At 37.8% G+C, this 26,098-nt stretch overlaps 1 protein-coding gene across 1 annotated transcript in view; it reads left to right on the top strand.

Moving 5' to 3' along the window:
- Positions 1-26,098, top strand: part of SPON1 (spondin 1) — a 186,362-nt gene that overhangs the window by 45,984 nt on the left and 114,280 nt on the right. The window contains exons 4-6 of the mRNA XM_066551448.1: positions 11,253-11,326; positions 12,028-12,150; positions 17,065-17,213. Coding sequence (XP_066407545.1) covers positions 11,253-11,326; positions 12,028-12,150; positions 17,065-17,213 — 346 coding nt within the window. The remainder of the gene's footprint in view (positions 1-11,252; positions 11,327-12,027; positions 12,151-17,064; positions 17,214-26,098) is intronic.

Here is a 26,098-nt window from a genome sequence, read left to right as displayed (position 1 = left end):
CTGTAAAGTATCTTACACTGAAATCTGATTTTCTCTGACTTTTTGCTCCCTGCAAGTGGGGAAATAAAACAGTAAGCTGTGATTTCTTTCTGGCTGAGTCTCTAGGAGAGTCTGCATTTTCATAAATTTGAAATAGTGGGATGGAAGAAAAAAATCAGCTGTGTAATTTGCTTGTTGTTTGCTGTTTGTAATGAAAATCATTGTTAATTTAGGAGCCCGACAGCTGTAGGACATTTGCCATTCGGCAGCAGCTGTCAGTAGCACTCTGGTTTACTTTGCAAACAGATGTTTAATTTGACTTCAAGGCCATTGTCATTTTCTGAGGGGAAACAAAGAGAGAAAAGGAATAGAAATAATAATGATAGTCATAATTTGATTTCCTTTCAAAACATACAGAGTGTCACTATTGATGGCATCAGAAGCATTGTCATTTTTTTATTACTGAATGTTTGAAATCAGTTTTTTTTATAACTGCCTGAAGTTATGCATGATAATTCATGTTAAGGAATTGATTGGCCTTGTCTCAGGAACTGAAGGCTTTATTTTAATGTAATGTGATACATTTTTAAAATATGCATTTTATTCATGAATCAAAATGTCATGCTGTTTCTGCAGGTCACAGATAAAGAGATTTTGGTCTCTCTATTGAAACCATCACTCCACTGGGCTCAAATATGTTTTGCTTACTGTAGTGTGGTGGTGTTCTCATTGCACATCAGTGAATGTGAAGGGCAAATTGAGTACAGCAATGATGAAAGGAGGTAATTAAAAAGATAAGTAGTGTAATTTTTAGTTTTGGTAACAAATGATTTTATCCAGTCTGTGCCTAGTGATTGAGGCTTTAACTAAACCTGCTGTTATAACATTTTGGCAAGATCCTCCATTATTCAAAATGTCTATTGACCCAGGTAAAGGAATGCAGATGAGCAGTGAATGTTCTCAATCTTACAGCACACTGGTGGGTTCCTAGACATTACAAAGTCTAAGTTAGTCACAAATGGGGCAGAAATGGTCACTTGCTTTCTCACAATACAATCAGTATTTCAAGATTGTGTTCTGCGAGGGTGTGTAGGTAATCCTGCAGTTAAATGTAAGCTACACTGCATGTATGAGATGAAATTTCCATCAGAGAAACTTTTCTAGCAGGCTGATGTAAGAATTTGGTGAGGTGTCTGTGTGCCTGCAGAAATCCAGAGCAGCTCTGCAGAGCACATTGTGCAGTTACAACTTCTAGCACAGCTCTTTTCCACTGTGAAAGGCAAATGCATGAATTAACAAGGTGCTGGATTCTGGCCATCCTTCCTTGGGGTGAACAGTCTTTCAAGTCTCGTTTGAGTTTACATTTGTTATCTGGAGAGTCCCTGAGAGCTCAGTAAGGGTCTCAGAACTGAACACTGTATTTATCTTGATTCTTTGCTTCATGTAAAGCACCACAAAATCAATTCTGATTTGTTCCCTTAAAGGAGCATCTATTTGCATTATTGCAGCCCTTTAGAATTTCTGAAAGGCAGAAAAACCACCCAGAAAAGGAATTTTTCTTTGCATGAACCCGCTGTGGAATTGATTGTTTTTGTCTTTCTCGTTACCTGCGTTGACAATTTTAGGGGTGTTGCAAAAGGATCGAAACACTAAATTCAACCAATAATTGGGTGGGCCATTCCTTTCTTTTCCTTTCAGTAATTAGGTGCCCACTTTTTCCATCTTTTCTACACCATTAGACAGGCATTAAGTATCTTTGCTCTCTGAACAGCAGCAGCCTGGCCGCTTTTTCCCTGCTTTCCCCCAGAAATGGATTTGTTGCTCCATCAGTTCACTGCTCCAGCAGAATCTAGTTTGAAGCCTTGCAATGCACCAGAAAGCACATTTGATTTTTTTTTTTTTTAATGGTTTCTGGGTTTCATTTGCTGCAGAAAGGTCTGGGTTACAGGCCTGTGTCTAGGGAGGGACTGAGCTCTGCTCGTTAGAGGGATAATGAGCTTGATACTCCCTCACTGCTGTGTGTGGAGCCCCAGGATAACCCTAATATGAACCAACTCATTTCAGTTTTACAGATTACCTGTCATACTCTTGCTTGCCATAGATTTCTCCGAAAATGGCATATATGCCAGTTTTATACACAGAGAAATAAATTTGTGCTCTCTTATGATGCAACTGCCCGGCAGTGGTGGCTGAAGTAGATGCCTAGATGATACAAGAAGCTCATATAAAAAATATGTTCCACATGCAAAGGCATTGAAGCACCACCATCTCATGATTGCTCATAAAGACATTGCCTTGCTCATCAGGTTTAATTTAGACAGCAAAATATTAACGAAAGGCATGTATCTAATTTCTCTGAATTAATTGTGGCCAAAAAGTTGTCCTCAATATGGCAAAGAAACACAAATAGTTATCATTCTTCCTGCTTTTATAATAGTAATTTATATTTCTGCCACACAATTTTACTCACAAAAAGCTAAATATGTCCAGGCAAGTAAGTAAAATGAAGCTAAACTGAAGAGGAGGCAAATTTGACAGTGTTGTCTGCCTTGTCCTTTTCAGCAAGTGCCTTGGCTCAGTGAGAATAAAGTTCTAAGTGCTGTCCTTGTAGTTTTCTGGTTTTCCAGTGGCCACTCATGCCTCATAAGAAATTCAGGCTGCAATTCCCTTCTGATTAAGTGAAAGTGAAGTTGGTAATTGATTTCAGGAGAAGGTCAGTCAGGTGTCACTAGAGTGTCCCCTAACAGAAGCACAACACTGTGGGACACATCTGGGTTTTCCAAACATCCTCCACATCAGTATATCTGTAAATTTTATGGTTTTTGTTTTCAAAGCAGGCAATTTTTTTTCTGTCGCATTTTCAGTTTGAATGTTTGATGGCAACAAATAACTCCCTACTATAATAAACAAAATCACCTTATATTTTTGTCTAGAAGATCAGGAAATTTGTTTTCCTTGTTGCTTCAGTTTCAAAGCCTAGACCAACATTTGGAAATGTTTTGATGGCACTGCTTGGTTGTCAGTCTCAAACCCATGATGGATTCACCTGATTCTCATACAGGTGCCTGAAGGAGCATCCTGGCTTTTCTCCACAAGTTCTGAACAATGAAATCTCTATTTCCTCCTGTATCTCTAATCACACTTGGTGTCTCTCAATTATCTACATTAAAACATCTCCCTCTTGGAGTTTTTAATGAAGTTAAGAATCTCATTAACTGCACTTTTGTTCCATAAAATGTGGTAGGGATGAATTCCAGTACCTTGTCTATGCCTGCTTCTCAATATAAAGGGTGATTTATCATTCTAATCCCTGTCATTACTGCTTGCTACTGTTCACAATGCTCCTTTAATAGTCTTATTCATGTGCTCTCCCTGTCCCTGTGATTGAGGGAGATACAGAGCCTGGATCTTTTGCTTAATCCCTGCTCCTCTAAGCACAGTTGTAATCACTTCCTCTATGAAATGCTGACCTTTATCCGGATCAACGAGACTTCAGGAACCCCACTGAGGCAAAAAGCTTCTTGAGCCTGTAGGGTTTGTTTCCTCCCCCTGCTGCTGCATGTTGTTGTGTAGAAAATGCATAAAATCACCATGAAAAGGAACCACGATCTTCCAAGGAGTTTCATTACCCCAGAGTGATTTGGTGGGTTGATATTTATAATTTCATTATAATCACACCCACAGTCTGACAATGCAGTGCTGCAGAAAGGAGATATGGCTGGGTTTGGTTCTCACCCTTCCTGTGCACATCTTGGACAATTTTTGATCGATTTCCTAATCTGTTTCTGTACCCTTCAACACTGCTGTTTCCTTATCCCTGAGAGTATTTTTCTGATTTTCATGTGTTTAGCAATTCCTCTTTCTCCATCATTTTCTTTGCTCTGCTGTAGCCAAAGTGCAGCCAGTGCCACTGGTGTTGGCAGCTAATGAGACATGAGAAGGTTATATGATTTTGGCATTTTTAGGGCTGAAGTGGGAAGACCAAAGACCCTGATGTGCAAGTTCCCTGCCATTGCAATCTCCAAAAACCTGTGTGCCAAAGTCTGGCAGCAATGTTTGCTGCAAAGGCCTGCTGCAGGGAATTTTGGCAAGGAGAACGTTTGTGTGAGCTGGAGGCAGTGCTCTCACACTGTTCTTAGCCAGGAGCAGGTGTTAAACAATGGAGAAACTTGCTGAAAACAACCCTCATAATGTGGAAGAATTTAATGGATTCATTTGATCTGTCTTTCATAATTATGTGTTTCATAAGCAGGGTGGTCTTTCAGCTATTTCTTGAATACAATTTGAATTTGCCTTCTTCCCAATATATGATATATATTTGAATTTGCCTTCTTCCCAATGTAGTGCCCCTTCAGAATGAGGGAAATGGAAGAGTTACCAATAACAACTCTGTTATTGGTCCTTTATTTTCTTTCATTTCCCTGTACCCCTGTCTTTCAGCACGAACACCCAGCACCTGCTGGCATTATGTGGCTGAATGCTCAGTAGGCTGAGCAGCCCCAGCTGTCAGAGAGAGCTCAGAACAGCCCAGGTAGAGGAGATCAGGCATTAATTCTTGACAGATGAGATCTGTGTCTGGGCTGCACTAAAGAACTGACAAGTCTCTTCTGATGGCTCCAGCTCCACTCAACCTCGAGTGCTAAAGACATTGCATCAAAAACTTCCTCAGGGAAATACATTCATAACAGTAAGGTCTCTTTTAAGAAGCAGGATTAAGCATTTTAATATTAAGTTGTCTTTGTTTCAGTGGGTGTTAATTTGTTCCATTAATTGTGGAGTTCACCTTCAGGCTCCTGTTAATTCAAATGAAGTGAAGATTTTTTTTCAGATTTGAAAACATCAAATACTTTATTCCAATCTAGATTCCCGCTACTGACTATCCACTGATCAGTATTTGATGAATGGATGGGCTTTGTTAGGATATTGCTTTTGACAAATAAATTTTTTTCTGTGCAAGCAAATAATTTACTCATTTAAACATAATTTCAATATATTGCTAGTTGACAGCTTTTAAAAAAATAGTAGGAGAATGACAGCTCTTATTTTTTGTTTTATCTTCAAATTCTTTTACTTCATGCTTTATAAATATTAAAAATTTAGAATAATTTTTTCTAAAGTTTTGGAATTTTTTTTCTGGCTTCATTAACCGGTCAGTCATGGTCATGCTTAAATTTTGCTTTTGGGATTTTTAAAAAATATATAAAAAAAGTGATGGTTCTTTTTTTACTGCCCCAGCCTGGTGCAGGAGAAGGTGATTCAAGTGGGGAGGAGAATGTGAGTGGATTATAGAGATTAAAAGCAATGCTGTAAAAGGGAAAAAATGCTTTTGCTCTGTCTCAGCTGGCCTCATGGGCTGTGCAATCATGGCAAAATAACAACAAATATAACTATTATTATTATTTATTATTATTATTATTATTATTATTATTATTATTATTATTATTATTATTATTATTATTATAATTATTATTATATAAGCAGTGACCTCAAGTAAGGTAGGGAACCTGGGGACAGGTGAAGGAACAGATGTGAGGATTTGAGATGTGGCCTTTTCCTGTATGGCTGGATTTCTTCCCCACCCTGCTATATCAGGTGAAACAGGCTGGCAAAAGGGGCATGGTCTGAACACCCAAAGAAATGAAATATTTCAGTTCCCTGTGCAAGTGAGTGAGTGTTATAAAGGTTGCAGAGACCTTAGGCAGAAATAAATTGCAGCTTGATAAGTGGTTTTTTATTCTGCTTTGTTTTTAGGATTTGTTAGTTAGCACACAGGTGCTTTGCATTGGTTAGCTGAGTTTTCAGGTAATAGGACTTTGGGCTTACTAGCTTGAAAAAAATCCTAGAGTCCCACCTTTGGTAGATTGTTTCCATCTTCAATACAAAAGCACTACTTAGAATAACAAGATAAATCCATCCTCCAAACACTCAGTCCTATCCAGTCTGCTCTAATTACATCCTGTAATGCTTAGCTCTGAAATTCATAGAGATTGCTGCAAAAAGTGGGGACTATCAAAATCCCTGGTGAAGATATAGCCCATGAACAGCAATGGGCTTTAGGTGATGTTGTTTTTTTGTTTTAGTTTCTTTTTCCTTTTTATTTTGCAAGTAGCAGGTGTAGCGTTCCTGTCAGAAATTACTGTCTCCATACAACTTCTTATCCCGAAGATTTTCATTTAATATTTATGTCCTGTGGCCATTCAAGCAATGAACAGAGAGATTTTCTGAGGGAAAATATAAGACAGCAGCATGTGCAGGTGTGATTTCCCCCAGAGCTTTTTGCTGTGTTACATTCACATATTGAATATGATGGCCAAATTAGTCCTGAAGCTCCTGTGGGTGTGTGGTGGCAGCCCTGAGTGGGACATGAAGACACCAAAAGGATTTGGGAGCAAGAGGAAATTTGTAAGAAAACCTTTAGAGTCCTTTGCTCTTGGCTGTGACGCTTCTCTGAGTTGTATTTTCTGACAGTACATGTTAAAAGTTGAAAAAGTAAAGCTGGAGAAGAATACTCTGGTGTGTATTTATGTAGTGAAATTTTGAGAAGTGATCATGTTTGATTGTTTTGCATGGGGCTAATCTAGTGGAGAAAAGATCCTCATCCTGTGCAGGGATGTAAATGTGGAATTATGGCAACACTGGTGAACTTCATGTTAATTTTACTGTGTTTTATCCAACATCAAGTATCAAGTTTGGGTGGTTTATTTAAACTGTGTTAACAACACACTTAAAAACAAATTAACGAACAAACCCCACAAAATGACAACAGAAATTGCATCTTTTGTTTTAGCTTCTATGTTATGCCTTAAATACGAAACATTTTGCTGCAAATTTTTAGAATATTGTCCCTTGTCAGTGATGGCAGCTGACAGATTCTGGTGGAGATGGAGCCTGTCTTGGCTAAGCCAGCACACTTTCCTAAGTGAAAATTGTTTTGAAGAATGTGATTGTCAAATATACTGTCAGTGTAAAACTTGCTGGACATCTATTGGCTAAAGGGTTGTACAGGCTTTCAGAGGAATTTGAATTTCTTTTTGATAAAAGTCTCCTAAATATTAGAAAAAGAAGTAAACATTGTTGACAAACTTCTGGGTGTTTGTGCTTTCCCTGACCTTGTAAGTGCTTGTCAGAAATACAGGGCTGGCTTTTTTTATTTTTAAGACATAGAAGAAAATAAAATCAGAACATCCTAAATAATGCATTAGAATGACACAACCCGGTAGCATCAACAAAATTCCAGCAGATGTAAATTCATGGTTTTCACATCACTTTCTAGTGTTCAAGTAAATGGTATATTTAGAAATTCTTTCTCTCCAAAAATAACCAACAAACCCAAAAAGGAAAGCAAACTTAACATCCTGTTAATTGTTCTTAGTAGCTTTCTGGGTGGGAAACAACATATGCTGTAATTAAATCAGTGAGGCATGGAATACTTAAAGAAAATAATTTTGATTGCTAGAAGAGTACGTCAAGGTTAACTCATAGGTAATATAGAGCAGGAAAATTGTCTTATCTGCAGCTCAGTAAATTATTACTATTTCTCAACATCCAAGTGAAACTTGGAGTATCCTCACCAGCTCTGACAAAACCTTTTTATTCAAATGTAACTCTAATATTGTACTTAATGGTTTTGATGTAAGCTTAAAAAATGTCATAGGAACAATTCTTACAAATCCTCTTCCTTACTTCTTTTGTCATATCACTACGCCCACAGAGGTAATTTAAAATAAGAGTATTTCTTTTCATGCTAGGATTTGAAAAAGGGAGTGAGGAAAACAATCTAAAGCTGTTTCTATGGAAAAAGGAAGGGAAGGGACAGAAAGGACCCCAAACTGACTGTTTCTGGTATGAACTGGAGCATTCCCAAGGCTGGCCTGAATTTTTATGGTTTATGACATTTCCTGTTTCTTAATATCCCAAATGCAATTTCTGTGTCTTTGGCAGAGCTTTTCCCAGCAGGATGGCACAATTGATGTGGAGCTGAGCTGCAGAGCGAATTTCTTATCCCATGGAAATCTTTCAAGGCAGTTTTTTCCCACTGCCCTCTCATGTTGTCTGACCAAACTGAGCCAGGACAGGGACATTCCAAAGTGGCATTGCCAAAGCAAACATTACAGAAGTAACCAGATATTCTTTCCTTTTCATGTGAGAACTGAAACACAGAAATAATGACACTTTTTGGACAGTTCATTTGGTTGGTTTTCTTCAGTAAAGCAGGTGCTGTCAGGTGTAGAAATGTCTGTACCTGGCAGTTTTGCTCCTTAGTTTAGAGATGGAAAAGCTTTAGGGCAAATCCAGAAGCCTTGCCTTGAAGAAAATGGGAAACAAACAAGGTTTTTTGAGACAAATTTATTTCCTTTTGCCTTTATCCATCATTTTCTGATAGTCAGAGAGAAAAAAGCCAACAAGAAAAACAAGAAATTGAAGATCCACTTATATATATTAATATGAGAGGGAAAGCAATTGGATTGCTTCTTTCCCACAAAGTTCAGACTGCACTGGACATTTGAAGTGATGGGAAGGATTTATGTAAATTAAACAGATTAATATGTTGTGTAAATTCTTAAAAGCTTTCTTGCCTCTCTCTAGAAGCTCACCATTCCATTTTTTTAGCTGGTTTTTTTTAAGCCTTGAAGCCAAAGGAAAGAATCCTTAGTCTAAAGATCAGAACTTTTATGGAATAGTAAAAATTATGTTTAAAAAAAAAGGGAAAAAAAGTGGTTATAAAAGCTAGCAAATACACTGAGCAGATGTTTTGGTCTGTGTTCAGTCTAGAAGCTGATTATTGAAACAGTTAATATTTTAAAATTATTTATAATTGAGTATTTGTAGAGTTCTGTGCCTGCTTTTGATCTTTATGCAGCCATATAATGTGCCCATCCTGGTGCCTTTGGAATCAGTCCAAAACCTCCCATTTAAATTATTGGCTCACCATATAGTTTCAAATACAGCTGAAGAGACAATGGTTTAGAAAGCTGTGAAGCTTTTGTTATTAGAAAAGGAACTGTTCCCTTGACATTTTACAGTGACAAGCTAACTGCAGCAAAAAGAATAATACAAGTACACTTCAGGCTTCAAACAATCTTTCTCTATTTTCTTTTTTTTTTTCTAAAATAACTGCTTCTCAAATACCCATAATACTTTTGTTACCTGCAGAATTGAGATCTTTATCAAACAGCTGATTTCGTATGTGATGGTGTTCACAGGGGTTCTTGGATGAGGGAAGAGATGAGGATGTTGACTCCATATTTCAGAAGGCTTGATTTAATATTTTATCATATATATATTACATTAAAACTATACTAAAAGAACAGAAGAAAGGGTTTCATCAGAAGGCTAGCTAAGAATAGAAAACAATGATAACAAAGGTTTTGTGCCTCAGGCTCTGTGTCCAAGCCAGCTGGGCTGTGATTGGCCATTAATTACAAACATCCAACATGAGCCCAATCCCAGATGCACCTGTTGCATTCCACAGCAGCAGATAACCATTGTTTGCATTTTGTTCCTGATGCCTCTCAGGTTCTCAGGAGGAAAAATCCCAAGGAAAGGATTTTTCATGAAAGTTGTCTGTGACATTTGTGTTTGTGTGGATTAAGATAATGGAATAATTTAGATTGGAAGGGACTTCTGGAAGTCATTTAGTCCATTCTCCTTCTTGAAGTAGGTGCTGAACATCAGTTTGCTTATTCCCTCAGTAGGTTGCCAAGACATGGATCTGATCAAGTTTTGAATATTTCCAGAGACGGATGTTGCACGAATTGTCTAGGCAGCCCATTCCAGGATTAAATCTCTGTGATTATCCTGATGGCGTAAGAGGTTTTCCTTGTATCTGCACAGCATTTCTTGTGTCCCCACTTTCTGTCTCCTTGCAGTGTAGCATCCAAAAAGTCTTTAAATTTGGCTTTGGCTTTCAGTTTGAAGACTGGGAACGTTAAGGAGCATGCCACTGTCACAGGGTGCCCATTGGGCTCTTATTCTTCCTAGTAGTAGCTCTGGAAGTTGTGTTTGTTTCATTTTTCTCCCCCATTTATTTCTTCTAAGAAACCCTGAAAAAGGCTCCTTCAGATAGGATTAAGAGGTTTTTGCACCCTTTCCAGGTTGATGCAGCTTTAAGAGGTTTGCAAAAGCCAGTTTTTCTCCTGGGTGCTTTGTAAGGTGAAAAGAAGGATTCCTTCCTCTCCTAGGCTGGCTTTGCACCTTGGCAAAGAAAGCATAGCAAAACTGCCTTTTATTTTTGATAATTTTATGGGTGGGATGTTGTCAAAGGAGGGTTACATGACTGCAGCAACACATCTAAGCACATACAGTCTCACTTTGCTTCTCACTTTTTCTCCTGTCATGAGTGAGGAGTAGGTCTAGAAAGATTAGGATAGTTATTTGACAAATACTGAAGGAAGACGAGAAATTGGCCCTTGCTGTTTAGAGTGTTTTGTTCAAGTGATGGCACAAAATGTTGCTGGAAGAATGTGTACTTATGCTGGTAAACAAGGAAGAGTGCCAGCTCCCAGAGCAAGGCTCTCTGTCCATAGAATGGCTTTGAATTTGACCAAAATCTGGTTTTCTTATGGAAAGAATATAAAGCTTACATGTGAATTAAATTGATATAGTTAAAGATGGTCCAAGAATGTAGTTAAAGTTTATTTGGCATTAAATATATCCAGCCCCCTCAACTGAGGAACTGAGGCACCGAGGCTTAGTAATTTACATTTGGTTTGAACTATAAGCCTCAATAAAATACTCCAGATTTAATTAATTTTAAAGCAGCTTGTCTTTTGGAACCTGTGAATTGCTTTCAAAGACTTTACCTTATGCCAGCTTTTTTCCCTAACTTCTGTTTTACATGATATTTGCACTGAGTTGCTGTCATATATCTGAAGTACTTATCTCTTTAGAATGCCATGTAATTTCCTATGAGCAGCTGCTCACTATAGCTGTGCTGTTTTTTGACTGAAATTGAATACAACTTCAGTATTTTAATATAAGATTTGATTAAAATATTGAATGCTCAGTTGTCTGTCATGCATTTCAAGAGCACAGGTCCTCACTGTATGCCTATGACCACTTCTTTAGAGGTAAATATATTTCAGGTTTCTGTAAAATGTGATGAAATTAAAATGCAAGTTGAAATGAAAATATCTTATCTATAATCCCATGTTGTATTGTCAGTACAGGGAAGTATAACCATATCTTAGCAGTTATTTATGTTATTTATGACTCATTTTCTTTTTTCTTTGAGAAATAAACATATTTCAAACTTTTTTTCCTCCCCTTTGTAGAGCCAGTATTGTGCAGAAGCGCATAATTTATTTTCAAGATGAGGGCTCTCTCACCAAAAAAATCTGTGAACAAGGTAAGGTAAAGTAAAATGTCTCTTTGACCTCCTCATGGTGTTTTGCATTTTTCTTTTAAGACATTGTCTCAAACTAAAATTTGGAGGTCTTGAACAATTTCATCTGGGCTGAGATTTGGGCTCTTCCATTCAGTTATGTTCATCCTTATCACATATACTCCAACTCATAAAATCCTCCTTGCCTCTCCCTAAAGTGCTACTTGCAATTCTTTACCTGCTCTTTGTGTGATGCCCATTGGTTTCCAGGGCACTCGGTTATTGAATCCTGGGATATTTCATCCTTTCCTAAACCTAAATGTTGCACCTGGTTATTGCATCCCACTGGAGAATTCATTTACTTTGTCTGTTCAGAAATTTCAAGCCCATTGTGTTTTGAGATCAGCTGAGGTTTGTCCTTATCAGATAGAAAGCAGAAACAAACCCCCTTTGAATCTGAAGATAACTGAAATATTAATGCCTTCTAATTGCAAATTGTGGATTTAAACCACAATTGTAGATTTAAACCACATCCACTTATAAATATGGTACAGATATTTCAGGCTTGTCCTTTAGTCTAACACAAACTTCAACCTAAATTTAAAAATAACCAAACCCATGTTAAACTCAGATTTATTTCCTGGAGTATTTATTATGGCAGCTTCACTGTCCTCACTGGTTTGGAGTTGTAGCCATTTTCAATGGGTGCTTTGGTGCTTTTTCAGACTCAGCCTTGGAAGGTGTGACTGACAAACCCATTTTAGACTGTTGTGCCTGTGGCACTGCCAAGTACAGGCTGACTTTTTATGGAAACTGGTCAGAAAAAACACATCCCAAAGATTTTCCACGTGAGTATCCCTCTTTTGCTTGTACCACACAGGGGCCCTGAGGAGGGTTGGAGCAGGTTGTGTGACACAGCATCACTTATTTACAGCTCAGCAGAGTAAATGATGACATGCATGGGATCCTGCTGGCACTCAGCATTGAAAATCAATGGGTCTTTCTGCACTGTACATTACCTGCACATTCTATTGATTTGCCTGACATTTTGAGCTGTGTGTGAGGTTCTATTTGCAAGATGTCTTTGTGGGGAGAAAGGTTCTTTTCTTTTTTTTTTTTTCTGATTGAAAGCTTAGAATGGCTTACAGTGTAGAGGTAGGAAAGGAGATTTTAAGGAAAAGTCCACAAAGGACAGGCAACACACTAACATTTTGATTTTTCAGCCATGCCAATCTACCTAGTTTGTTTTGCTTCAAAGTATTTTGAATTATTTCAGTTAAATTTGATGAGTTTTGAGTCTTGCTGCCCAAGGATATTAATTGTATATATAGATCTAAGAATACTCTGTCTTCTTTTTCTCTGTTGGTTGAATACCCAGATAAAAAACACCTTCTGAACTTGGCCTCTCTGGATTTTTAAGTGTCTGAACTACAGGATCAGTATTTTTGTTGCAAGTTTGCTTTCTGCAGTTACCCAAGTATCTGTAAAAAGCTGAATTTACAAAATTGTGTATTATGCATTTGGTCTTTCATTACTGACTCCACAGCATGTGGGAAAAAAGGCCATGAAAGTAATTAAGACTATGAGTCTCATTTACAGGTCTTTAAACTCTGTTATGTTTTCTGTGGCTGATCTTTATTATAGAGGCTTTTTTATGTTGATTCAAAAAATATTATTATTGTCACAGTGTCAGAATATCCTCCTATAACTCAAATATGGTTTGTATCAGCTCAAATTTTAACGGCCTAAGCAATGTTGCCTGTGTTAGGTTTGAAGCACAGCATTGTTCAAATCCTATTGGTCAGCATAATATGGGGGAGATAAAACAAGCAAAGGCAATAATTGCAGGAATGCTCTTTCAGGCTGCTGGAGGATTTAAATATCTGCTGAGTGTGAACTTTATGTGCACTATTTGCATGGATTCAGCTGGTGGTTAGAAATAGGCCATGAGAAAAAGACTGAAAGCTAGGAAGCTACTGTGGCTTTTTTCTTTTTTTCCTTTTCCTTTTTTCACTTTCTCTTTCTTTTTCTTTTTCTTTCTCTCTTTCTTTTTCTTTCTCTCTTTCTTTTTCTTTCTCTCTTTCTCTCTTTCTCTTTCTTTCTCTCTTTCTTTCTCTCTTTCTCTCTTTCTCTTTTTTCCTCTTCCTCTTCCTCTTTCTCCTTCCCTTTTTTTTTTCTTCCAAGTTGATGAACTCAAGAAAGGTATGGCTGCATGATGGAAAATAAGCAAGTTGCAATAATTTGCCTGCTATCTCTCCCCAATTACAAAATGGTGAATTAAATCAATATTTTACTTAAACTGGAAAACTAAAAAAATAACCATTGGTACTTACACGATTAATCACAGCAATAACAGCTAATAAGATTTTGCATTAAAATTTCTGAAAGTTGAAGGAAAGATCTCATCCAAATATAGTGATGCTCAAAAAGGAAACCTAATCATTGGCATTATTCTTAAAGATGTTGACCTTGTGCAGTAATTACAAGAAAATAAAATGGTATTCATTGTGGACTGTGGTAAATCACTAATTATTTGCAAGCTACCACATAAAAAATTTTGCTCTATTCTTGTACCACCAGTAAGGTTGGAATAGAAAGCAGATAATAAACTTTGTATTGCACTATTGCACATCTTTTCCTTATCTCCCAATTTGCTTTAAAAAACCCTAAAGAGCATGCACTTTGTGCAAAGCAAAGCATTTATTTTCTCTGGGTATCGCCCATTTTTGACAACAGAAATCCATATCCTCATCATCATGATATGGCATGAGCACATCTCTGAGATGTGTCACAGGATAAATTCTCATGTTGTGATGGCACCTTGATTTTCCTGTTAAAAAATGCACATTTAAGTGTATTGAGAAGCTACTCAAAACTACAAGAATGAAGTGAAATAACAGCACTGGAAAGCTGTCAGTGTTCTGCTTGGTGCCTTAAGACCTGGAGAGTGAAAACAGCTCTGGCCTTGTGCTGCTCAGATTGTGTCACGCAGAGGAGTTTTTTGGTGGTGAGAGGAAAAAGCTTAGGAAATACCAAGTTTTCTCTTTGTTCTCGCAAGAAAAGGATGGGTTGAGGTGAGGAGTGAAACCTTTGCAGATGTAGCAGAGTTTGGTGAACAGTTTTGGGTGGGTTTGGTAGGACTTTGAGCAGCTCATTGGGCAGGAGCTTTCTCTGCAGAGCCAGTGTCTTTGGGAAGGGCTGTTGGGTGGAGCAGGCTGTGCCACGATTGCACAGGCAGCAGATGTTCCTGTCCTGGCCAGGACAGGGAGGGAGAGAAGCTTTGGAGCACAGGGAGCAATGCCTTCTCCTTCTGACTGAAGACTTCCAAGTGCTTAGGTTCCTCTTGTTGGTGACACATTTTTGTTCTGTAGGGACTATTCTCTTTCAAAAAGCTTTGGTGTTGTCAGCATTCAGGAACACATAATCACAGAATGATTATATGCAGGTGCTTTTATTGAAGAGCTCTGGGTGTCAGGGGTACACAAACCCAAATCTTACCTTCCATGGTTTCGGGCTGAACGTGTTTTATATTCTATATTTATATAACTTACATATTAATTATTAAACTTATATTGTTCTGTTGTATACATTGATTTCATCCAAGCATGGATTTCTCATGATCCCCCTCAAACCCCTAACGTAGTTTCTCATAATTCTTTAAACAATAATTATATCTAATCCCATCTAACAATTATATCATTTATCATATACTGACTACACAGGTGCAGTTTCACACGATCTAGCAAACACAAGGCCTAACATTTCCCAGGGCCTACCTTTAACATTTTCCCAGGGCCTACTAAGCCTAACTTTCTTTCTAGCCCCACGAATTTTCTGTGATTTTAAAATCTTTTACTATCAGTGTCACTGGCTGTGATGCCTTAAGGAGCTGGAACAGAAGCTAGATGAAGTTCAGGGGAATAAAGTGGATATTTATTGGAGTGCCTTCCAAGGCCACACCTGGCAGTACCAGAGTCACGGCCATGGCTCTGCCTGGATGCCTCCAAGATGGAAGCAAAAGAGGGCTTGGTCACAAGATGTCACATTTTTATAAGTTTTAGTCCATTTCCATATTGGAGTTAATTGTCCAATCACAGCTCCAGCCCATGCAGTCCCACCCTGCTTGTTTTTCTCTCTCCAGCCCACGGGGTTTGTGCTCTTGGGCCGAGATTGGGATCATTTGTCCTTGGTGCCCAGCTGGAGCAGGAATTGTTTTGTCTCCCTGCTCTGTGCACAGAGCTCACCATCCCCTCACGTGAAGCCTCAGAATTACACACTAAAGCAGCACAGAATGTGAAAAATATAAAAAGCTAAACCCTGAGGCATCAGCTGTGTTTCAGAGTGAGCTGGTGGTGCCTTGTGGGACAGCCAGACCCAGAAGGAGAGGATGGAGTTCCCATCACTGGGGCTGAGGGACAGCATCTCCCTGGGCTTTGGCAGGTGCCACTGTAGATTTCAGAAACAATTGCTAGATCTTACATCAAGAAACCAGCTCCTGACATTGCAGTCTCTTCAGCTATGGAGGAGGGAAGGTTTAGTTTTGTTTTTTTCCACGCAGATTACTGATTCATTTTAGTTGATTCAGAAAACATCAGGACTGCTACATTCAGAGCTCTGTAAGTGTATTTGGTCCAAGTTTAGGACTAGGGAAGCTATGAAGGCTGTGTTTGCTGCTCTGCTAGGCCATCTCCCTCATCTATCTATTCTGCTTCCTACGTTTTTCTATCTTTTTTCCCCTGCTGTTGGTGTTCATTTTTTATTTCTAATCTATTTTCTACTCTCCCATGATTAGGTTCCTGCACCTGACTTCATACAATTCTCTGCACTGTCCTTTTCAATTTCATTGTTCCACCTCTCACATCTTAAATTTGCATTCCTTTTCTTTACTTTGTTATTCATTTTTCGTTCATTTATTCAGTTTGCAGCTGTTTTTACTGCTGCTCTCTACCTTTTGCATTGTGAAGAGAAACGATAAATATTGTCTCACTCCATCATTCTGAGTCCCTCATCACCTACAGTCCTTGCCTTGTTACCAGACTGTCTGCTTATGTTAGCAGTTCATTTTCTCACCCTTTTCCTTTAAGCCCATATACCTGCAGAAGGTTACTTGACACTTAAGTGAATTCATTTTGCATTTCCAGGACTGTGGGACTTCTGTGACTTCTTATTTCTGCTCAATTCTCTTTTCAATTCCATCATACTTCCCTAACATCTTTTTCTTTATACTTTTTTTCTTTTTTTCTTTTTTTTTTTTTTTTGTTCAAGACAAGAAACAAGAATGGGAGTCCTTTTGCTTAGCTCTACAGCTCTTACATTATGAGAAATCTGAGCAAGAAAACTCAGTGAATATTGAAGTGAATACAGAAAAATTTACTTCTTCATTGCCTTCAGTAAAAAAAAAACAACTTGCTTTTCAAACTGAGGGTGACCACTGAAGTCTTCCCTTGCAGGTTTCCTTCTCAAAAGTACTTGACATAGAAACTTAAAATTAAAGGTTGCTTAAACTTTCTGAAGGGAGATCTTTGGTGAGAAAAAACTATTCTAAGCCTGTTTGTTTTGAGGGGCTGCTTTAAGCTCGATTTCTGTCAGTCACTGCCTTGTTCTCACTGCTCTGAAGATGTGTATTGGTGCAGTGAGAAGTGGCAGCATGCAAAAGCCTCATGAGTGGGGACTTCCAAGCTTTATTAGAAGTCAGGACTTACTGTTTGAGGCTGTCTCAAGGGTGGTTTGATTTATTTTGCTTTGTTTTTCCCCCTGAAAAGGACGCACCAACCACTGGTCTGCCATCATTGGCAGCTCCCACTCCAAGAACTACATCCTGTGGGAGTATGGGGGATATGCCAGCGAAGGGGTCAAGCAAGTGGCAGAGCTGGGGTCCCCAGTGAAGATGGAAGAAGAAATTCGACAGCAGGTAGGTGCATTTTGGTGCTTAATTAAAAAAAAAACACAAGGCTCCTCCCTTGGCCTGTGAGCAATTTGTCATTGGGAATGTAATTTTGCTGAATAATTCTCAGTTCGGTGGAGAAGGAGTTCTGTGTGTCTTTCTTGATTCATTCTTACCCTGGCAAGGTTTTTTGTCTAGGAAAGGACAAGTAAGTTGGAGCATCCTGAACTTAGAAAATCTGCGTGCCATGTAGAGCAGAAATCAGAGGTGGCAAAGTGAAAATCACCTTTCCAGGCTTAATTGTGAAGACACTGTTTTGAAAGAAAACTTTGAAGACAGAAAGCAATATCCCTGCCTTAAAATAGTGAATGATTATTTATCTTTTAGATTCACTTTGCAGAGTGCTACATTTTGCTTCTTGATGAATTGCCTCATTTTGTGTTATACAAATATCTAAAGTGCTGTGTTTCCCTGCTCACCATTATTTATGTGGCACAAGCATTCTTTCTGTAATAATCCCTTTTACAAAGAAAATAATCTCTTCCCTAATGTTGAAAATGTGCATTTCTTCACTTTTTCTACATTTGTGTGTGGATCTTTCCTATATTTGACACTTCTGAGGATGAAGTCAGCAAAAATAAAAGCAGAGTTCAGGATGATATTGTGGATTAATCACTCTCCCTTTTGGTAACTGCTGCACGTTAAGAACACAGTATTTTGAGACCTCCAGGATAGGTTTTATACAGGGTTACACAGAGAGACACAAAAAAATTTCAATTATATTTATATAAACAGCCTAAAACAACCTCAAAGACTGTTTTGAAAAAACTTGTATAGCAAAAGGCTTTGTGTGCTAAATTTAATTAGCTTTCTTGTGATTCTTAAGTGTATATAATCATGGTACAAGAACACCTGGTGTATTTGACAAGAAACTCCCAAAGCCAAGAAAAATAAAATAAAACCAGATTGTAACTTAATATATAAAAGGGATAGAAAAGGAATATGAAGGGGAAAAAACAATCTCAATGTGGGATGGAATGTGATCATGGATACATTGCCTCTTTAAACCATAATAAACCTTGGTATACCTGGAAATAGAAATAGGCCTTGCTTCTATGCAGAAAAGTGGCTGGATTTTATCCCAGCAATATAATATAAACCCAGATGGATTAAAATCGTAGTAGAGGGTTATATATACCACATGGAACTTATCATTTTTGCTGCTTACTTGGGAAATCAATATTTTCTTGTAGTAGGCCCATGTGGAATGAAGAAAATCAGCAATTTTTTTTTCAAGAAGAAGATAATTTCTGTTGCTGTCTTGGTGAATACTTTATAAACAGGGCTTTGGCATATCTGATTTGGGACTGTACAAAGATTGGGTCTTCTCCTGAAGCAGCAGGAGCCAGAGGAGGGTGTTGGGCGAGGAGCGAGCAGAGGTGCCCTTGGGAAAAGTCAGTCAGGCTGAGGACTGGGAGAATGGCAGAGAATTTGATGGGAATATGGGAAAAAAAATGAAAATCATGCCTCTGCTTTGTGGCTTCTTTGTCATCGTGTGCCACATATTTGCAATGAGCGGATGTGTTTATACACTGGATTTAAATCAGAGGAGATTGTGACTTTTAGAGTGCATCTAATAGAGAAATGGCTACAGCTTCAGGGCTGCTGAGATTGAACACGGAATTAGTGAACATCACAGTTAATTCCAACTTTGGGATGTCTGATTGGGCCAGCCCTGGTTCTCCTGGGTCAGTTTATCCAAGTAATCAGCTGGTATTCTGCCTGGATCTTACCTAGAACAGTGCAGCATGTCATCAAGTGCCATAACATTTTTGTTGAGTTTATTTGAGATTTTTTTTCTTTTTAACATGTGCTTAAGCTGCACTAATTTTTTTGAGAGATTTTGAGGTAAAATTCTGCAACCAAATCAGCAGAGCAATGCCAGGAGCTAATCTGCTGACATTTAAGTCAGTCTGGTATTTTTCTCTTTTTAACTGTGCTTTGTCCCTTGCAATATGCCCACCTGCCTTGAAATTTGATAATGTTGTTTCCTTCCCCACATGTTGCAATCTACCTCAGGATCTCTTTGCTCCTTTTCCATTTCTTATTTTACTTTTCTTTCCACTCTCTGCTGTCCTACCAGCCTTGTGTTGATGGGAGGATGCAATTCATTAAATTAATCACTCTCCAAGCAGCTTTGATGATTTTGAAAACACAGGAAAGGCAGTTTTGTTTAATTCTGCTGTCTGGACTCAGAGCTCACTCACTGCAGTTGGTGCACTTCTTCCAGGTCCACACTTGGATTTGGGAATTTGCTGTGTGTCAGATGAGTTTTGTAGGCAGTTTCTTAGGTGAGCACATAGACATATTTTATGGGAATCAGAAAAACAGAAACTTCCACAAACACGAAAAGATTTGATCTGCAGCCTTAGAAGATGCTTACATTGATGTAAAAACACAACACACAGACATTAAGCAGAAAAATCATAAATGTTTCTATAGTTATAAGTAAGAATATGCCTTAAGTAAGTAGGAAACTGTTTTAGGTAAGATAGTAAAGAGTTTATAATGTAGGGGTGTGGTTATATAGAATAAACTAAGAGTTTAGAAATTATAATAAAAACTTCTATAAAGACATGAGACAGAAACCCATTAGATAAAAATAGCCACAGGACAGCAGAACTAAGTAAAGGTAATAAGTTAGAAAAGCAAAATAAACCCTGTGACAACTGTCTATTAGTTAAAAAAGTTAGATATTGTCTTGTAACAAAGAAACTTATTACTACTCTTAAACTGTGACCAATAGCTTACTCCTTTAAAAATCTCACAACTTCTAAAACTAATGTTATCTAAACAATAAATCATTCTTAACCCAAAAATAGTCCCATCCCTTCATTTCTAACAATGATAATATTTATGTAACCAGCATCTCTCACTGACATTTCCTGAGGTTTTATTAAAGGAAAAAAATCTAATTATTTTTGGGTTTTATTACCAAAAATCTACAGTGTATCAAACAAACAAACAAAAGGTCTTTCTTTCTTTCAAGGAGCTTTGTTAAGAAGTGTCTTAATAATTATGAGTCATTAAATGGAAGATCTTCAAGCATGAACATTTTGCATTCTGTATTTACCAGCTTCAGACAGGAAAATTTAATGACCCCATTCTGCTGTGGAAGAATACAGCACTGCCTTACAAAACAGGTCATAAAATGATAACGATTCAGCTGAAATACTGAAATTACTTTTATAAAAATCAATCAGTCAAGATGAATCCAATGACAAATTTAATTTTTACCGTTCTTTCTTTTTTTAATTTAAAAAATACAAATCAGGACTATTTTGTAAAGATAAATGTTTATATGGATTCATAGCAATTACATATTTTTTTTCCATAGAAATTTTTTGCTGTTTCAGGTTTCACCTCCAATTCACACACACAATTTAAATGATCCTGTGTCTAAAACTTTACAAGCATCTTCCTGGAAAACAGAACTTGCTGTTCTGAAAGGTCTGGAGGCACACTCAGCTTTCATCTGAGGATGCTGAAGACAATCTAAAAAGTCATCCCAAATGAAGAATGCTGCATCCTCAGCAGCTTTTCCTCCTGCCTGGCACCTGGGGCTGCTCTGCTTTGCAAAGAGCCCGTGTGGGGTTTTTGCATGGATGCTCCTGGGCACTGTAAATTTGCTCTGCAGTTTGTTTATCTGGGAGCACTTCAAGGAACTAATCAGCCTTTTTGGTAAACTGTTCCTGGCAGCCTGGAAGGAAAGCCAGGGCACATCAGAGTTTTGCTAAAACAATCTGTCAAGTGGTTGATGTGTACAATGGGATAACTCGAGCGTTGGGCTTCAGGGGTTATAAATGAACAAACAAAGGATGAAAAAAAGGAGTTATGTGAGGGGGAGAATGTGCACTGACCTCACATCCCTCTGAGATGTATTCACACTTCCACTTTGTTTTGAGAAATTCTGGTTTCTCCCGAACCCTTTATTTGATGAACTGGCTCGTAGGGAATGGATGCAGAATTTGAAATGGAAATTCTGCATTCAAATTGGGATTGCTCTGTTTAAACACATGAACAAACAAACAAGATGGTTAAAGCATGAATCAGAAGGAATAAAGTGTAATTCTAAATCTCATGTACTAGGCTGATGAAAAAGGACTAAAATAGAAACATTATTTTAAACATCTCACCTTAAGATAAATAATTTGGTTTTGCCTAATTATTTCTGAATAAATATTCAGTCATTTTGCCACCAATTCTTTTTTAAACCAAGATAAGTAATATTCTACAGCTTACATCTTTCTCCAGAAAATGCAGTGTGCACTCTCTGCTCCCTGTGGAGCCACAGGTGACATTCTTGCAGGTTTGGTTTAATGCCCTCTGAAATGTCAGTCACTGGGATGACTTTTTAGATTGTCTTCAACATCCTCAGATGAAAGCTGAGTGTGCCTCCAGACCTTTCAGAACAACAAGTTCTGTTTTCCAGGAAGATGCTTGTAAAGTTTTAGACACAGGATCATTTAAATTGTGTGTGTGAATTGGAGGTGAAACCTGAAACAGCAAAAATTTCTATGGAAAAAGAAAATATGTAATTGCTATGAATCCATACAAACATTTATCTTTACAAAATAGATTTGGATTTTTTAAATTAAAAAAAAGAAAGAACAGTAAAAATTAAAGTAAATTTGTCATTGGATTCATCTTGACTGATTGATTTTTTTAAAAGTAATTTCAGTATTTCAGCTGAATCGTTATCATTTTATGACCTGTTTTGTAAGGCAGTGCTGTATTCTTCCACAGCAGAATGGGGTCATTAGATTTTCCTGTCTGAAGCTGGTAAATCACCTGAATTACAAAGAGGAACCTGCAGGATATTGATCACTTTTTTTATTATAGCACTGGGCAAATTATTGTGTTTACTGAAACAAGCTCAAAAGTTTGCTTTTTGAATCAGCTGTTATTGTGTGCTTAGGGAGGGTAAAATCTGCCAGCCTGGGAGGTTCAGCTCAGGTGATTTGTGCTTGACAGAAGAGCTGAAAATTCCCCTGAACCCTTCACCTAAGAGACCAGGAAACACCTGACAATCCCTGGGAATTATTATGGGAATTGCACTGGCAAAACTGATTTTTGTTGAAATAGTTCAGTCTGTGTTTTGTTGAAAGGAACTAAAAAATTAGTGACAACGTGGGTGGCTTGGCCTTCCTTGGAGGAGGGCACTGAGAGGAGTGAAGGGAATTAGATTATTTTGCCATGAGCTGAAGTTGATATTCCACCTGCTGTAGAAGGAATTGGCCACCTGGGATGTTTCACCTTTGCCTACCCAAACCTTCAGTGCATGGCATCAACATCCCCACAGAGCCCCTTTCTCCTCAGTCCTCAGGGAGGGCATTTTTGTTCCCATCCAGGTTTCAGAGGCCTCTCCCTGTGGAAAAGACAGGAAAACGATTGTGGCCATAAAGGCTGCTATGAAAAGCACAGCTGCTGCTCCTCCAGAAGCCCTTCAGGTTTCTATGTAAAGCCCACAGAAATTCAGTGCTTTTGGACTTTGGTGTATCAGGGAAGTAGCAGGACTCCATCCCAGCATGCTTTCCACTTTAGTTACAGCCTGACAGCATGGTTTTAATGGGGTATTTATTCTAATTCTGGACAGATCAAGCTGCTCGGTCGTAAATTGGCTTCTAGGCTTCTGTTTGCTCAGTCAGACTCCTCTGCACTCTGTGCATACACCTCTGCTGTGAATTATGGCCCTTTTTAATGCCTTTTGAAAAGGCTAGATGCTAGATTTATCATGCTTTCCTTTTGGGAGATGTACCTTATATAATGATTCAAAATCTCTGGCATTTTGGTAATTAGAAATTTTGAAACCGTTGTATACCGTGCTAAATTCCATAAAGTATTTCTGCCAGAAAGAAATAGTTGTCTACTTATGTCATAAAGAGAAGCTTTATGTGCCAATAAATAACTCATACAACAGGGCTCAGAACACCTCTTCCAGGGGGGCTTCCATCTCATAATAAACTTCTGTTGGAAACTGTAATTGGAATGCTTCAGTTGGTGTTGTTTTCTTTAAAAAAAACAACAAAAAATGTTCATTCCAGCTCCATTCTTTTTTAGTATCTCATGATCATAAAGATGCACTTCCCTAATAAGAAATGAACTGATGCTGCATTCTGTGCCACAAAACACGTTTTGCTAGTCTAAAAACCCTTGAAGATAATGACTCTTTCACAAAATTAGGTTCTGACAAACCATTTTTAAGTGGTGTATTATTTTCTGGGCCAAAACATGAAAGATTCAACCAGCTCAGCCAATAAAAACTGAATAGAAAAACTGGAGTCCTCTGAATATATCATTGTGCTGTGGATAAACTCTCAGTGATTAGGGCACAGTCCTTGTGCCACAGTTGCTCCATGTGTGGTTCCTCTGTCTGTAGGGTTTTGAGAGCTGGCAGATGTTGAACATATTTTGTACAAAATATTTTGTACAAAATGTCTTTTTTTATTATTATAGTCCTCTCCCTCATTTGGAACAACAGGCAGAATATAATTTTGAAGTTTTATTTAGCCTTTGGTCAAAACTTTAGCAAAATAGTATTATTTAATAATAATAGTTAATAATGTAAATAATGCCTTTTTTTCTTCATTTCTAATTAATTTTTTCTTCATTTCTAATTTTCATTCATTCATATCTAATTTTTCTTCATTTCTAGTTAATAATGCCTTTTTTTCTTTATTTCTTCCTGCTTTCCCTTATCCCTTGTCAGCTTAAGGCTTTCTTTCTGATAATAAACAGGGAAAGATAATATTTGGAAAACAAAACCTTTTTTTTTTGCTTTAATTTTCTGTGCTTTTAACAGCCATTGCTATTTGATTAATCAATAAGGCATCATAAGTTTTGATTTTTAAAACTCCACCTTGTGAGCTCTCATCTTTCTGTGCTTTTAACAACCATTGCTATTTGATTAATCAATAAGGAACCTTGATTTTTAAAACTCCACCTTGTGAGCTCTCATCTTGCTTAATGAATTCCAGAGGTTTCACACCTCTAACTTTTATGGGAGTCTTTGAGTTTTTGCCCTCTGAATAATTATCCAGTAATTGATATTGAATGATTTGCATAACCAAACAATGAGTTATGGTGTTAAGTTAGATCAACATTTAATTTCTCCTTCATTTTTACCTCAATTTGCCTTGCTGCTTATTTTCCTCTAACCATCACAGACCCTCCATTTCTGATAAAACAGGGAGAAACACACCTTTTCAGTAAAATCCACTAATCAGGTTCTCTTTGAATAAAAGGTCTTCAAACATTGGTGTTTTTTTGCAGAAAAATAAGAATAAAAAAGTAGGCTTTACTCAAAGACTTATCTTCTCAGTGAATTCTGATACTAAATTGTGTGGAAATGGGGCACATCAAAATTCCTACCGTTTTTCCAATCTCTGTAGTAGCTGAGAGGCTCACCAAAGCTTGTGAAGATTTTCTCTGGCTCTTTGATATCTGCCTGGATTGCAGCAAAGCAATGCCAAGTGAGGAAACACTTGCTCTTGATAGATCCATCCTTTTGGGTGGCATGCAATAATTTCAGTTCTCCAGCACACAGACGCAGAAGTCACAAGGAAATGTCACCTGTTTGGGACAATATGATTGGATTGCTGGACATCATTTGCTAATTTTAGTATTTTAAAATATCTTGCCTTTTCATTTCTTGCAGTTAGATCTCATCATGCTGTTCTGCTGCCACAAAATTATTACTTGTAGCAGATTCATCCAGTGGAAAGATGTGATGAAATTACTTTCAAATTATTTTCCTTCAGTCTATCACAGCAGTATTTTTAAAACATGAGAATTTCACATGATTCTTTGTGTGCTGCTGATACTGAGGGACAGCAGAAGTTCAGCACTCCAAAGGCAGACATTGTTTAGGGAAATTAGTAGTGTTTACTCCAACTATTCTGGTTTGGAATAGCTGCTCTAAATCCTGACATTTGAGTGACTCTGAGGCACTCAGGAGCTCTCTTGCAACAGCACAAGCAGAATGTTAAGTAACACAAACTGGAGAAGAGGCAACACCAATAAATTGAGTTGTTTGCCAGGCATGCAGAGCAGATGGTTGGGCTCCTCCTCCTGTGGGAGACCCTGCCCAGACTCCTGTGGGCTTCAGCAAAGTCTGCTTTTAAAGGGTCAGAGTACCACTAAAAATTAAATTAGGGACAAGTCGATTTCCCTCTGAGTGCTTTCCTCTGCAGTGGCTGGAGCTGTAATTAAAATGCAGTGGCTGAGGAGCTGGTGGCATTCAGCTGCCTCTGAAGGAGATGCTGCAAAGGCTAAACAAGGGTCTGAACCCTCATTAGCAGCATTTGTCAGGAACCACAGGATCTTCCTTGTTTTCTCTCTTGTTGCATGGTAAATATTGTTCAAAGGAACAGCATGCAATAACAGCTGAAACTGAAGAGTCCTACAGCTCATTTGCCTTGCAAATGCTTAATTATTCAGAGAGATTTTCAACATAAACAAAAACTAAGGAAATAACCCACAATGCAAAGACTGTCATCCTAGGATTAACATTTTTGGGGGGTTGTTTGCTTAGGAACCTCAGTTCAGAACTGTCACTTTTTATCAAATGCTTATTTCCACCTAAAATTCAGCGGAACACTTAGAAAAATACCATGTACAAACATCATCCATATGAACATTTCTTGGCCTGTGTCCTTTTCTAAGACAGCTCTTCTCAGAATACTAGATCCAAGAGACTGATTTGAAATTTATTTACTGCATTTAATGTTTAGAGAGCAGAAATGTTCAGGTGTTATGTTACATCTGTATTAATATGTAATGGATCAACTGGTTCAAGACACAGAATAGGGAGGATATTAATAAGTATTTAAGTGAAGTTTTAACTGTGTTTT

Source organism: Molothrus aeneus, chromosome 6 (assembly GCF_037042795.1).
Source record: "Molothrus aeneus isolate 106 chromosome 6, BPBGC_Maene_1.0, whole genome shotgun sequence".
Lineage (NCBI taxonomy): Eukaryota > Metazoa > Chordata > Aves > Passeriformes > Icteridae > Molothrus > Molothrus aeneus.
Note: the sequence above shows the minus strand (reverse complement) of the source record. Positions and strands in the feature narration are given on the sequence as shown.